Consider the following 15,196-nt stretch of genomic DNA (forward strand, 5'->3'; position numbering starts at 1 on the left):
CCCCTGCCGCCTCCGCTGACCGGGCCGAGCGCTGCTGCCGCTGCAGCCTCGCCTGGCGCTGGAGGCGAAATCCCGCGGCTCTGGGAAGCCGAGCGCGGCAGCCCGGGCGATTCGGCGCGGCGCGGCGCCGGGGCTGCCCGCTCACCGGCCGCCGCTCCCCCTGCCCGGCAGGAACGCCAGCTGCTACTTCGACATCGAGTGGTGCGACAAGCGCATCACCCTCAAGGCCGCCAACGGCAAGTACGTGACGGCGAAGAAGAACGGGCAGCTGGCGGCCTCCATGGAGACGGCCGGTAAGGATTTATTTTTTCCCCGGCCGGGCGAAGCGCGGGGGTGGGAAGCCYCCTCCCAGCGCCGCTGGCAGCAGCGATGCCCCCTTCGCTCGTCGGCGAAGGCGGCCGCGCGGACCCGGCTCCGCCGGGCCTCGTGGCCTCTCCTCGCGTCTCCCCTCTCCTCCCCGCGCAGGCGAGACCGAGCACTTCGTGATGAAGCTCATCAACAGGCCCATCATCGTCCTCCGCGGCGAGCACGGCTTCATCGGCTGCCGCAAGGTGACCGGCACCCTGGACTCCAACCGCTCCTCCTACGACGTCTTCCAGCTGGAGTTCAACGACGGCGCCTACAACATCAAAGGTAAGCGCGGCACCCGGTTCACTTCAGAGCACTAATTCGGGCCGCTTTCCCGGGAACTTTGGCACTTCTGCCCGTTGAGAGCTACCCGTGGACCAAATCCCGCCCTCGGTCGCGGGCAGCGCCGGGCGGCAGGAGGGGGGGATCTGCCGCCGGAGCGGTCGCTCACGGGCGCCGCGGTGTCTCCCCTCCCTCTGCCCGCAGATGCCACCGGGAAGTACTGGATGGTGGGGAACGAGTCGTCCGTCACCAGCAGCAGCGATACGCCCGTGGACTTCTTTTTTGAGTTCTGCGACTACAACAAAGTGGCTATCAAAATCAATGGCAAATACCTGAAGGGCGACCACGCCGGCGTCCTCAAGGCAGCCGCTGACGCCATCGACGCCTCCACCCTCTGGGAGTATTAATGCACTTTAGCGCACTTCCCATTGCCAACTTTTCTTTCCCCCGCCTTTTTCGTTTCTCCTCTCTGTACAAGGATTTTCAGACCGGCTTGCCCTCCCCTCCCGCCGTAGAATCCAGTGCGTTGGGGTGGAGGCRGGTCTCCCTTAAGCTCCTTGAGAACTGGAATTAACCTGGAGAACGTGGTGCAGCCTGCCTAGAGATTTGTAGAGGGGCCGTTCGCCCTGGAAGCTCACTGCCGTACCCCAGCCCGGCCCTGAGCATCGCCGACGTAGGTTTTTTTGTTGTTGTTGTTGTTTTCCCTCTCTCCTGTATTGAAAAAGGGAATAAGGTCACCCCTGGGCTCTCGTACACCATATCAGCGCTGGCGCCATCTCGCTCAGTCCYGCCAGCGTCCCTGCGGCCACCCTGCGCAGCTTAACGCTGGACAGTCTCCCCAAGGACCTGTCCCACACTAGCATCCCTCGAACCAAGGGAGGCGAGAGACTGTGCTCGGCTAAATCCGCTCTTCCTGGCCCCAGGAAGGCAGCTTCTCGCCTCGCTTGGCTTTTAGAGATCTTTCCATCCCCAGCTGAGGTGTAAGAGGTGACCTTACATATCAAAACATCCCCGGGATGGAGCTGGCGCATGCCGGCAAGCATCCTGTCTGCAGGGTTAGCAAGCGTAACTCCTGCAGGTGACGTACCGAGAAGCTGTTCTAGGGTGATACTGTCTGGAAAGCCTCAGACYTTCATCTCGCTGGAGTCCCGCACTCCTTTTAAACGGAGTTGTCCCTCTGCCCCCGCCTGTGCTTCTGGTTGCTGGTGGTGCATCTCAGACCCCTTGGGGGGTTTCAGCAGGAGCCCAAGGCAGYTTCCCCGCTCCTCAGGGCTCATCGCACGGCCGTGCTTGGAAAGGGACCCAAACCGCGCTGGGTAGGGCAGGCTGGGGTCAGTCCAGCCCCCCTCGGGCATGGGGAGTCTCCCTCCCCCCCCCCCGAGGTCTTTCGAGAGGGGCTGGTGAGCGAGGTTGGCCGAGACGCTTGCCCTCCTCGCCGGCCTCCTCTCCTCCGACCAGCCTGGCCGCTCCAGCGGCACCAGGTCTCGGCGCCGGCTGCCCCGCGAGCCGGGGGGACCCGCGGGAGCCGGGGCCGCGGGGAGCGTGCGGGCGGCGGGCAGATCTGACCTACCCTGGGCGGTGGCTGGAAGCAGAAACTGCAGATTTGGGTTTACAGAGTAGAAAAGTTTGTAGCAAACTTTGCATAGTTATAATTGTTCAGTACTTTCTTTTTTCTCGTAACCTACTGGAACRGCGAACCTAGTCGCTGAAAACCTAACGCCGAATTATGAATTGCCTGTTGCTACAGCGGGRGGCAGCTGCCTGGTCCACCAGCCCAAGGGGCTCCTCCGCTTTGATAGCACATCATCTCGACATTACTGGAAGCAGAAAAATGACCAAAACAGTATTTTTGTTAGTTATCTATTTATATGTGCTCTCCATGGCACTGTGTTACCAGCTGTTGTCTGTAATAGGTCTGCATTAGCGTGAAATGTGAACGTTTGTTCTGGGYGATGCTGAAGCGTTCTCGAGGGCGGCGAAAGGCGCTTCATCCTTCGGGGCCTTCCCGGCGCGCCGGGCGACTTGCTCCCGTTGGCCTCTCGGGCGCCTGAACCGCCCGCGCGGTGCYCGTGGCCGTGCCGAGCCGGCGGCCGGTCCCTGTCGCCGGAGGCGAGGAAGCCTTAAAGCCATCCCGCCGGCGCAGGGRTGCCCTCCGCGGGAGCTCGGTGCTACACTCCCCGCTCGGCGGGCGCCTGGACCTTCCCCGGCGAGGGGCAAGGCAAGAACTCGGAGACGGGTCCCGCGCCGTCCCCGCGGACCCCAGCCGCAGCGCTGGCACTCTACCTCGGCTCTCGCTCCCGAATCCCGGATCCCGGCTTCGCTCGGGCGGGCGAAACGCCGCCGGCCGCGTTGCGGGGGGGCCCAGGGAGCCTCTCGAAGGTGCCAAGTGTCTTGGCGAAAGCCGGAGCGACCCCGCGACTCGGCGCCCGCTTGCTGCTGGCCTTCGCGCCCACCGCGTCTCCTCCGCTCCCTGGTCCCAGTCGCCGTTTGAACCATGTAACTCCCTGCTCGGGCTTCTTCCATGTGACACTAGGTCAAGAATTTCTCCTGTCTCCTCTTTATCGGGTGTCGTGACTCTCTGAAAACATCTCACTCTGAAATTAAGTTTTTTTTTTTTTTTTGGTATTTTTTATTTTTATTTTGTAAGTGCCATTTGTATAACTTAAAAATAGCATCAAATGGAGAAAGATGAATAAAAACCCGCATTCGGACACGAGAGCTTGGCGCGTGGTTTGTCACGAGGCGCCGGCTCCGCCGCCGCGCTCCCTGGTGCTTCGGGCCCCTCCGGCCCACGCCGTTCCCGGCCGGAGCTCGGCCGGATGCGTGGCCAGAGGCGGGACGGCGGCTCCGCGGGAGCATCGGAGGTGGCATCCCGAGCTGGCTCCGGAGGTCTCGGGTGACCACGCCAGCGCGCCGGGCAGGGAACGTAAACCGGCGGGTGCATCTCTCCGCTGAACGGGCTTAAAAACCCGAGCGGGAGGGGGCAGCCGCCAGGGCTGAGCCGCGGGGGTTTCGCCCGGGGCGGCTTTGCCCAGCCCCAGCCCCAGCCCCAGCCCCAGCCCGCGCCCTCCGCAACACACAGGTCTTTAAGCAGCGACTGCCTGCAGCCCCCCGGCTTCGCCCCCGCGCCCGGCTGCCGCCCCGGAGCCCCGCGCTGCCCCAGAGCCCGAGAGGCAGCACCGCGATTCCTGCCTTACGCCCCGAGGGACTCGGGCCAGGCAGGACGGAGGCTCCTCCGGAGCGAGGACGCCCTTGGCCGAGCCATGGGGGGCAAGGGGCCGTGCCTACGCGGGGGGCAAATCCTGCCCCCGGGGACGGCGGCGTAAGGCAGCCCCGGCTTTGCATCGCGGTGCAGCCGCAACAGGTAAAACCCAGGGAGGCAGCRCAGCGCTCCTTCCTAAGGGCTTTTTATAAAAAAAAAAAAATAAATAAATGGATGAGCCATTTTGTGGAGGCGGCAGCAGCCCCCCAGGAGACCCAGGCAGGCACCATCTGCAGCTCTAGAGGAGACCCTGGGAAACCAAGGCTTTCACTCCGATTGCATTTACGAAATACAAAACGCGTTCCCCTCCACGCCGCTTCTCTCCTCGCTCTCCCCAATCCCTGCTGCTTTTGTTCCCGTTTCCAATTTCAGGGTGGGACGGACTGGGGCGAGCAGCAGCTTCAGCTGCATCTGTTCCTCCATAGGTATTTTAGGACAACAAAAAAAAAATATATATATAAAAAAAAGACACATTGCTGTGCAAGTTTGGGGACTGAAGAGAGACGGAGGAACCGGGCGCCGCGCGCAGCGCGCCCGCCCGTCTCACGAGCCCCCGAGCCGCCGGCCGACATTTCCCTTTGTTCCCGAGATCCGAGGAACGCGGCGCCTGAATTTCCCATTAGCCCTCCTGCAACGGGGGAAAGGCCCCAGGCTCCTTCCCCCCTTGGAAAAAAAGCACACAAAAAACCCTACCCACCCACCCCCCAGGCTCCCCTAATTTATATATAGCCCTTATTTCCATTTTTTAAAAAGCAACTGGAAACCATTTTATACTGCATTCAGTTTTTCCTCAAAAGCATTTGGAACATATTAAGCTTTTACAGGAGGGTCAAATGTTTTTTGCCTTGCAACTTTTACAGTTTTTAACTGCTCAGGCTGAGATCTGGCAAAACAACCCTGCTTGCTCTCCTGTCTATCTGCTGCTGCCTGTAATTACCCTCAACACCGAAACAGCACGTTTCTGGTGCAAGGACGACGTTTCCACAGTAACAAAAGCACAGAGGTGAAAGCCAGAGTGCACAAATTTATTTACAAAAATTCAAATTACAATATAATACAGGAACTTTTTACACACTGAATATTAGAACAGTTTACTACCAGAAGGTAAAGAAAAATATTCTTTTAATAAACCACCTATTTATTTTCGGCTATTGTTATACAAAGTTGCAGAACATGCACATCTTTACAGGGTTTCTTTTCTTTTAATATAATGTTTTGCTAAGTGCAAATACTAAGTTTCTCTCTCCACCTTTAAGGCAAGTAAAATGGGACACTGCAATTAACCACGTTAAGTACCTGTTACAAGATCTACCCGGGCACAGCAACCTCCCGGTCTCCCTTTAAAGGGCAATGGATTTAAGGGGCTGCACGGCAGAACAGGGGTTGCATGTAGAATCCAAAACACCTTTTTTATTTTTTTTCCCTGTTGGTTGTGCAGGAAGAGTAATGCTCTTGTACACATCAGTGTGAACCCAACTGGTATCAGAGCCCACAACTGCTCAGAGCCTCTCGCGTTAGCAGGCAGGAGCAGCCACACTCTCCTTGGGCCGCAGAGAGAATTTTAGTCAAAGCTTTTAACAACGTGACTCTTTTTGAGTATTTTCTTGGCAAGAGAAGCACTGACACAGACAGAGCAGGAGCCCAAAGGCAGCCCACGGGCTGGATGTGGAGCTAAGCAGCGCTCTGCGCTCACAGGAGCTGYGTAAAGGACATGAACGCACCAAGTATGGATTTCTCTCCTCTCAGATGCCAGATAAGCTCATCATTTTTGCCAGGGATACATGGGGAATGTTTCTCTCCTCCCAACTCCACAAGACTTTCCCAAGACCCTGGCCATTGCTCCAGAGCAGCAGAACACGCTCAAACGGACRTGCTGAACCTGAACCCACCTTCCGCGAAGGCTCTTCGTGGGGAGAGGCCAGGGAYGACCCAGCAGCGCGGGCACGATCTGCACTGGCGCTCTCAGCTCCGCCGTCCTCATCGGCGCTGCCTGGGCCAGCGGGAGGTGACTCTTCCTCCCCAGCGCACACAAGGCAAGACGAGCTCCTGCGGCACCGGCACAACGCGGCCTCCAGGAGCTCGTGCTCGAAGAGCGTTTTTAACCACATGCCAACTGCGAGAAGGGGCAGCRCAACGAACCCGCTCCTCCGCGCGAGACCACCCTCCCACTTCGGTTTCACCGTGCAAGCCAGACACCGGGTGAAGTCAAGCGACCAGCTGGRGCCAAGCAGGGAAGCACAGAGCTGGTTGTCCTCGCTGCCAGCTCAGACCCGGATTACAGCAGCGTGTTATCCGCAGACACCGGCCCGAGACTCGGGAAGACCCGGCGTTACCGACTTCCTTCCGGGAGACGTCTTCTGTTCCAGCTGCGTTTAAAGCACTCGTGCCTGGTGCACGGGGTGGAAGAGGTTCTTCCACGGGCCGGTTTGCGCCACAGCTGGGGCTCCCAGCGGAGCAGCTGAGCTGACCCCCGGCTGTTCAACCTACCTCGGCGGCTCACCAACCCACACGCGCGACCCAGCCACGGAGAAGGCCTGGAAAGCTCAGTCCATGCCGGCCTGCAAGACCAAGTGTTTAAGGACAGGGTCGCCCTTCTCGAACGGCGAGAGCCCGCTTGCTCTGACCACGACTCTGGGTAAAATCAGAGCCCACCCAGCAGGGCCAGTCTGTCGGCACAGCCCTCTCCCAAATCCGGCGCGACACCACCGCTCCTGCCTCCTCCAGGAGTGCCTTGGTATAAGGTAGGATTGAAACCTGGCTAAAACCCAGCTGAGCAGCAATCGAGAAGCCACTACGGCCCCTGGACTACTTCCAGAAATAAATTAAAAAAAAATAATAGCAGCAAGTGAATATCCACTCGGTTATTAATGCTAGAGACACCGGTAGTGGGGAACGGGAACAGATCGCTTCCCGGGGCGCGCTCCCGTCCGCGGGAAGCGTCAGAGAGGGCAGAAATTGCTGCGCCCGCTCCAAAAAGCGGGGAAGTCCCTTCTGCGAAGCCATCCCAGCGGCACCGACGCCGCTGCCCCGGCCGAGGCCGCCTCTCCCTCGGGGACCGTCCCGCCRAGGGCCCCGCTCGGCCCCCTCCTCAGCCCGCGGCTCGCTCAGCGCCCGAGCGGTTACGGGGYGCCGCAGGCTAGGGAGGATTTGACAGAAGTCAAGAGGCAGAGGCAGGGAGTTTTTAACCTAAAATCCAAACAGTCCAATAGACACCTGGATATTAATATACAGGAGAGAAGGAAAAAAAAAAAACCCACAGACGGGAAGCGAGCTGAGCCGGTTCTCAGCAGGGAAGAGCAGGATACAGCRCAGACCAAAATTCAGGGAAATGCTGCACACTTGGACCAGTGAAAACTAGTCCAATATTTCCGGGAGGAGATTTTCCCCCTCCAGCCGCTCGCCCTTCCAAAGCGGGGGCTGCACCACACCGTACAGCAGCAGCCAGGCAGAACGGGCTCTGCATCGACGCTCTTCTGCCAGGCTCAGCACCTCCGGTCAGCTCAGGCAGCAATCACACCCCTCTACTTCTCGCAAGGCAGGCTTGCTTTTCCTAAATCCTCACTTCCTAAGCCCAGCAGTACTTACGTTTGCCTTTTAACACAATCTTCTGAAGCCAATTAAACCAAAATACACGTTTTCAGACGTTATTAAACATATCGGAAGCAGCCGGCTTCCTACAGCCCAAGACAACGGTCGCCTGTTCGTTCGCAGCGATCCTAACGAACAGGAGGCTCTAGGCTTACAGCTGCCCGCGTGCATAACTACACAGGTAGTTACTAATTTATGCAACAGCGCACACAGCACTCAACTGTTTACACACCCAACTGGGTATCTGCCCAAGCAGTTCTGTAAGGAAGTATGCAACCGATGCTCCGGGGGCTTCTACCGACCGTGCGGCGACTGCTGCCAGAAGCAGACGGGGATTCGGGATGCCCAGATCAGAACAAACCCAAGGCCACATTTTGGAAGCTGCGAGGCACCCACCTTTGGGGAAAAAAATGAAGCCTTTGAAGGGGGCAACTTCAGTTTTCCAAAATTAAGGTGCCCAAGTCTTGTTACTTCTTAAAGCCCTGAGACAGAACACGGCTCTGGGCCTCCTACCATGATCTGAGCAGTACCTGGCAACAAGATGCCTTCTGCACCCCGCGACTCCCCCTTGCAGGGTGATAAATGTCCAATATGCTAGATTTAGTTGTTTTCAACACTTTTCTGCTGGGGAATGATAGCAGGTGACAAGGCTACTGGAAAACATGGAAATATTATCTCTGAACCCCAGCATCACGCTGCTTTCCAGGCAGAAGGCTGGGGCAGCCGAGTCCAGGTATTTTGTTACTGAAGGTCTTACTCAGATGCCAAGCCTCCCTTCCCTTTCCCCAAGACTCAGCCTTGACCATGTGGCAGCTGCTCTAGCCGAAAGAAAGGCAGGATTTTTGGAAAGCTGTGCTGCCCCCAAGGAACGGCTGCATCCCTGCGTTCCACAAATGCCACCTTCCCTCAGGTTTTGCCAAACCAAAGCATCTGGATGCCTAGCACAGGAAGAGACTCTTGGAAAYGCAGCACCAAGCCCTGTTCCAGCACAGGTCAAAACGTCTGATTGCAAAGAGAAGCTACAGATACGGGTGCTGTGCAGGTACGTGTGAGACAGAGCAGTTCCCCTTGCAGCTGGCTAAAACGAGAGTGGCCGAAGCAGGAAGAGGGCTGGGATTACGGGGGTGGCTTTGCCCTGCAGTGACTCTACTCCGAGTGCCATTTGAACCAGGTCAGAACCGGTGTCGAGGCTGAGGGCCAAAGTGCATAGGCAAGTTGTGCTCCAGCTGAACGTTGATCTGGGGAAAATCATAGTTCACCCTCATGTTAGGCAAGGGGGGCACGTAGGGGGCAGGGATAGGGCCTATGTTGAGGGGGATGTTATTGTACATGGGACGGACAGGAGGCAGCGGGAAGGGAGGGTGCACAAAGGGGTAAGGAGGCATTCGGGGCTGATGGAGGTTCTGAGGAACAGGTCTGGGGATGACTTCAACTCTCTGGATCTTCTCCATGGGCTTTTCCACAGGTGGGCCGATCCGCTTGAAACTGTTCTCTGTGGAGGGAGGGAAAAAAGAACCAGTTGTCCTACAAACAAGACTGTAGGCCAAGCTCAGTGAGTTTTAAGCTTGCTAGTGGCACCTTCCATGCCCTTCTCCAGCACACTCCTGGCGGCATCTCAGTTTGCCGCTCATGCTCCCTCCTGCCTTCCAGGTACCACCAGGCACAGGCCAGGCTGGCTACTTTCAGCAGCACAAATGGGGAATAAATCCCGCTTGCGAGGGTGCAGAGCTGCCCCTTGTATGCCCCAGTACCCCCACCACAAAGCACAGAGGTTACTCTGCCCTTCAGCTACTTCACCAAGCGGAGAGGAGACACAGGTCTGCTCGTGCACGATACCCCTTGTGCCTTGGACACAAGCCTCGTGTCTCCCTATGTTCCCAGCTAAGGGCCTGCAAGCAACAGCACTTCTAAAGTTGAAGTGGTTCCCACAGCAGGGAGGGGATGGGGGCTYGCACTCTTCTCTGGAGCAAGCTCCCAGTGAAGCATGGTGCAGCACRGCACTACCGAGAAGCAGCTTGCAAGCGGCTGCACCTTGGGAAGAAGTCAAAGAACCAGAAATTTGTCAGCAGCCAGCAACCACGTGCTCTCCTGTCATCTTCAGTCTGATTTCTAGTTAAAGATTGTGACTTACCTCCATTTTTCTTCCTTTGCTCCTCTTCAGCCTCTTTCTGAATCTCTTGGATTATCTTCTCATCATCTTCCTAAAATTAAGAGTATAAAAAGTCAGCAGGCTAACTTCTGCTGCAGCAAGTTTCCATTCTCTCATCACTGCTGCTTGCTTTTCGGCATGTGCTTGCCCACTCCCTCCACCTCCTGCAAAAAGTAAATTGAGCCAAACAGTTCTCATTTGGGAGTTGACCTAGGTTTAGTGACAGGGTAAGGCTGCAATAGGGGACAGCAGCACAAGTATACCGTACGGAGTATGACTACGAGGCTTAGATCAGCTTTCCAGGAGTTCAGTGCTAAAATTCATTGGCTTGATAGAAACCAGAGAACAGCAACCCAGCTCCACACAACCAAAGAGTTGCAGGAGAGCTGTTAATCTTTTAAATGGCAATAGTCTATTAAATATTTACACTATGCTAGCACTTCTACAGTTTTTGGCCCAACAGCTGGAATTAACACAACTTAAATCCTGGCTCTAGTAGCTAAGTGGTGCTGTAACAAGGCCATTTAGATCTTATCTGTAACTTTGAGGAGGACATAAATCCTAATATGTTTCTTTTAATGTCCATCTAGAAGTTTTACTAAAAATATTCAAACCTGCTGCTCAAAGAGAATACAGAAGCAAGCCAGGAACTGAAAGCATCCTCCAGTCCATCATCTTCCTCATTTTTTTTCAACCCAAGCTAGTAACAGCAGGACCTAACAAAGCAGGTAATCCTGAGGTGGCTGCAGGTGTCTACAGAGCTTGCATTTACACTACCTTCTGTTAGATCAAGASAGCAGGATGGACAAAGACAGCCTCAGAAGACTATGCAAGTCCTGAGCTAGAAAAGCATGCCTGGAGGAACAGGCCTCAGCGCCAACCACCCACAGGGCCAGGCAGCTCTCAAACCTCATGCAAAGCCATTCTAATACTGGCACAAAACCAGAGAATTGCTCCAATTTTTGCTTCCACATCACCTACCCACTCCCAAGAGTGGCTGCGAAAAATGAGTTTTTGTTGCAGCACAACAGCTATCAAGGTAATAAAAATCACACCAAATAACTGAAGTCACAACTCCCTTTCAGTGCCAGGCAGCAGATGCTTCTGCTGGCCACACGTACACCGATGGCAACAGTGGTCTTTCTGCTCTTTGCAGGGCTTCATTCTTTGCCTTGCATTCTCTGCCTTGCATTCTCTGGGATGAAATACTACCTGGCGTTTCTGAAGACAAATGAGAATAGTCGAGCTTCCTGGACAACGTCTGCACTCGATGTTAGCTAGGAACGAAGGCCAATAACAGGAGCTGCTGCATGACACAGAACGCTTGCACCAAGCAGCCTGGGCTTATCTGGGCATCTGAAGGAGCATTTGGTTTGCTTCAGCAGTCCATTTGCAAATGCTAAGAGTGGAACAGGAGAGAAATTCCAAGTCCTACATACCCCACAATGTGCAAGACTCTGCCTAGTTTTAATTCAACCTATTTCCAAGATTGCCAAAACTCATAAATTTCTTCCTGAACACTCTCAATGTGGAAAATATCCTCTATTTTGAAGAGTGCTCTGGGACTAGCTTATAAAACATGCYTCATGCATGTAGCCATGCTGACATTACCTTAAGTCTAGTCAGCTTCTTAACTCCAATCTCACRGTCCTGTACATGTCTAGCAGCAACGCCTGGGAAGCTTGCTAAGACATCCCCCTCCTTCCCCTACCAGATAAGGTTTCCCTGGGAGACCAAAGTTATCTTAATCTGCAGAAAGCCATCAAACTCAATACTTCCCTCTCTTTGATTATTCTTTGAGTCATTGGTTAAAATTAAGACTTTCCAGTAGGTGCTTTTTTCCCCCCAAACAGGCTGCTTCCATGGACTGTTAATTAYAGCCTATCTCCCTCCATAAAAAGTGCTGAAGAATGGCTCTTCTGAGCCTATACAGAACTTCTAATTACCCTCCAAGTATCAGATTGCTAGTTTCCCTGGCTGGAGAACAACACAACCTGGGCATGCTCAGCAACATGCAACCAAACATCCTGCAGCCCTTTACTTTCCAAGCAGCTCTCTCAATGGGTGGCCAAAAGCTTTCAAGTCCTCCCAACAAACCGGAAAAATGCACCTCCATTTTTTTTAATTACAGGATAAATAAAAAAAGGAATATTTTATCTTCAACTGAACAGCATCCTATCTCCTTCCCTCTTGCAAAGGCATAATTCTCACCTTAAAATCTAGAAACACGCAGAAGGGTCCCTTCTTACTAGCAGCTTCTGCTCTGGTCCGAGTCCTGGGATAACTCCCCGAAAGGGTGCTTTCCGTTCTGCCACGGCGCAGAATCAGCCCAGACGCTGTGAACCAGCGAGCTCGGAGCCAGGCTGACTCGCTGAACGTCCCCTYCTGTTGCAGCCTCTGCAAATCCAGCTGTTGGTACCAGTCAGTCCTTGGATGCCTGAGGAACCGGACACCCCAACAGCGCCTGCTTTATGAGATCCTCCTGCGGCGAGGGCTGCTCGCCCCCCTCCCCGCTGTTTAAACTGCAGCTGGCCTCCAGGCTAACGCCAGCCAACTGCCCGCTGGGGCCGGGGGCACCCAAAGCGGCCCCAACTCCAACCCTGCAGCTCCCAGAGCGCGGGGCGAATGCGAAACAGCAACCCCAACCGCTAGTGCCCCAACACAACGTCCGTCTCGCAGGGACAACGTCCAACAGATCAACTTTACCCGCTGCTGCCAGAGATCCCTGTTCCACCCTATCCGCTCTTGATCTCCGAGCGTGCACGAGCCTCGCAGCATGCCCTGGAGGCAAAAAAAAATCCAGATGACTGCAAGCCTGGAGCGACGACGACACACCTGGAGGGCAACGATGACAAGCCCAGCAGCCTGAGGCTCTGCCCAGAGGGTGCCCGGCCAGCCAGCCGCCTTCACGTACTACGGACGAGGAGATTCGCTATTCTGCCTTCCTCRCAGCCAGGGCTAGGCGGGCCCCACGTCCCCGACGGCCTCACGGATTAGGGTCCTGCTCCAAAAGGAATCGACCCAGGAGGCAGCTGCAGCGCAGACCAGAGCAAGGGCACGAGAAACCAAGAATACAAGTCACCAGCTTTGCTGCTTCACTGCTGATAGCTTCCCAAAAGAAAAAATACACCTTAAGAGGTATTTATACTTAAATCCCACATACCAAGCTTCGACCTAGAAGTTTTTGCATCAGTTTCTGATAAAGTGGAGTCTTAACATAAAGAAAAATACACTACACTGTGCACCTTCCTACTTATAATCAAAGCCTGGCATTACATTTGGCAAGTCATCAATGCMCGCAGTTCAATACCTGTAGGACTTCGGAAAGATCCATGTTCTAGCTGGAACAAAAAGCCGGTGTACACAAATACGTAAGGTAATTTTAGGACATACTCATGAGGGAAATCTAATGCCACAAGCTCTGCTCTTATATACTGCACTGGCACAGGTCAAAATTAAAAAGTAAGAACAAGTCTCAGTGCTGCAAAGATTCACCAGGTACAACAGTGATGTTTTTGCAATGCAGAAAGCCTTATGTCCACTTTCCTGAGTGGGTTCAAGTCCCTTAGTAAAAGATCAGGTTGTATCAGGTTGTAATTTTAATAGCCTGTTCACAGGCTGACCCACACACCCAAAAAAGCTCGAGGGGGTTCTCAGCACCAGCCAGACCGCCCACTTTCCATGCAGGGAGGCGACCTGGCCCCCTTCCCGCAAGGGAAGGCACGGGGCAGCRCGATAGCGCGGCCCTTCCCGTGCTCCACGGCATCGCAGGGGAGGGGAGGTGGCCAGGCGCGAAAGGCAAAGGAGACGAGATGCATTTGCGTTCCTTATCTGCAAGCACTCCATAAAATGGGTAAGATTAGACTCTGCTTTTTAAACGGCAATACAGGACTGAGCTTTTCCCCCAGACAGGTAGCAAGATGCTTTCTGCAGATCCACCCTGAATCCCATGGACCAAAAAACACGCACGCGACTCAGCGAGGTGGCCATTAGCTCACTGGTCTTCCTTTGCAATCCAACGGATGCAGAAGGATCTGGTTACGCTTTGGGATACAGAAGGGTTTTCCTTGCAGCCATCTCCCGTTGAATTCGGGGAATGCGGAGAGCACGGAGCCAATCACAGCCGAAAGGGTGGCTCTGCCTCAGCTCATGGCGGTCCGTGGACGGATTAAATAAAGAGCTGGGCTTGGTTGCTAAGCAAAGCACCTTTTCACTGCAACAAGTGGGAGGCAAATTTCAACAATGCTCTTAGAGAAAGAGCATCCAGCATCTGCGCAATGCTCTGCCTGCGCACAAAGAAAGCGGCCGGAAAAACAAAGCAGTCCATCAGGAAAGGGCAAACAGAGCGGCAGAGAGGATAAAGAGGAAGCTCCGCAAGCCGCACAGAGATAAAGCCCTCAAATAAAACCTCTTCTGCTCAGAACAAAAATGCTATCGATAAAGCTTTTCTTTTTCTTTCTTTTTTTTTTTTTAATCTATTACGTTTCTTGGTATCTTCCTTAATATTAAGTGTCACAGGAGAATGGCTGCCTGCCTCCTGGAAGAAGGGAAACTAGGGACCTGGCAGCTATTCCTGGGCTGTGCTCCCCACCCCAACCTTTAGAAAGCGCTTGCAAGCACGCTTACCACCGCCGCCTCCCCCCTTCCTGGCTTTTACTGCTTTCTTTTTCACATACGTGTGGCCACAGCCGTTACTAATAAACTTGAAATGATTTTCACAACAGACTTCCAATAGACTAAGGGGTTTTGTTTCAAATCATTCCCAGATCAGCTGCAGAGAGCCTGAGCGAGAACAGGCGGAGACTGCTGCATGCGCAATGCTGGCGACAGGAAACGAAACGGGGGATAAGAGCAGCCTGTGCTGCAAGCAGAGCAGGGCATCTGCAGGGCTGCAGCAACAGGGGGCCAGCTCAGGGATGAAGGACACCGGCGTTTCAGAGAGGCAGCGTTATTTYAGCAGCAGACATTCCCTATCGATGGGTTTCTGTGAATACCATGAATTTAACCATGTGCTTACGATTAAGCCATTTTAGAGCGTGTCATGAAGAAACTAAATCTGGGGGAGCTCCCCCCTGCATCTACTGAAGTCGGCGTTATGCACTTTATGCATTTCCTTAATGCATCTGAACACAGTCTTTGCTCAACGTCTTGTTTACAATACTAGAAAGAGGGGTAATTGCAAACACCTTGTAACAGTTAGTCTTCTGCTTTGAACTTCAATGATGGGTGCCTGGGAGTGTTTACAGCATCATAAGAGTTACTGAAAAATGTCTTAAACTCTAAAGCCAAAAGAAAAGGCTGCTCTGTAATATTACTGATAGTCCAAAGAGGAGGAGTATTAAATTAAAAATACATGTGACAGCAAAATCTGGTTTACCAAAGCAATCAAAATGCATTAGTCRAATTGCATCACGGTATTTGTACAAAACAGTTGAAATGCAAAGATTGGCCCGATGTTCGCTACAGACATTTAGAAGTCGGGGAAGGTTCAGCCTTGAGGCCCAGCRTTTGCTGTTTGCAGATTCAGTTCTCACCACTCCGTCCTTGCGCTATGTTGCTGGAAATAT

At 54.1% G+C, this 15,196-nt stretch overlaps 2 protein-coding genes across 2 annotated transcripts in view; one reads left to right on the forward strand and one right to left on the reverse strand.

Moving 5' to 3' along the window:
• FSCN1 (fascin actin-bundling protein 1) overlaps positions 1-3,343 on the forward strand; it is a 10,821-nt gene extending 7,478 nt beyond the window's left edge. The window contains exons 3-5 of the mRNA XM_085309359.1: positions 172-293; positions 466-633; positions 835-3,343. Coding sequence (XP_085165485.1) covers positions 172-293; positions 466-633; positions 835-1,037 — 493 coding nt within the window. The 3' untranslated portion in view covers positions 1,038-3,343. The remainder of the gene's footprint in view (positions 1-171; positions 294-465; positions 634-834) is intronic.
• Positions 3,344-4,896: 1,553 nt separating this feature from the next.
• The window catches only part of RNF216 (ring finger protein 216), a 73,083-nt gene continuing 62,783 nt past the window's right edge, over positions 4,897-15,196 (reverse strand). Inside the window, exons 16-17 of the mRNA XM_085309360.1 lie at positions 9,612-9,681; positions 4,897-8,972 (exon numbers count right to left, since the gene is read on the reverse strand). Coding sequence (XP_085165486.1) covers positions 8,653-8,972; positions 9,612-9,681 — 390 coding nt within the window. The 3' untranslated portion in view covers positions 4,897-8,652. The remainder of the gene's footprint in view (positions 8,973-9,611; positions 9,682-15,196) is intronic.

Source organism: Rhea americana, unplaced genomic scaffold (genome assembly GCF_003343005.1).
Source record: "Rhea americana isolate MKP2758 unplaced genomic scaffold, rheAme1 scaffold_297, whole genome shotgun sequence".
NCBI classification, from domain to species: domain Eukaryota; kingdom Metazoa; phylum Chordata; class Aves; order Rheiformes; family Rheidae; genus Rhea; species Rhea americana.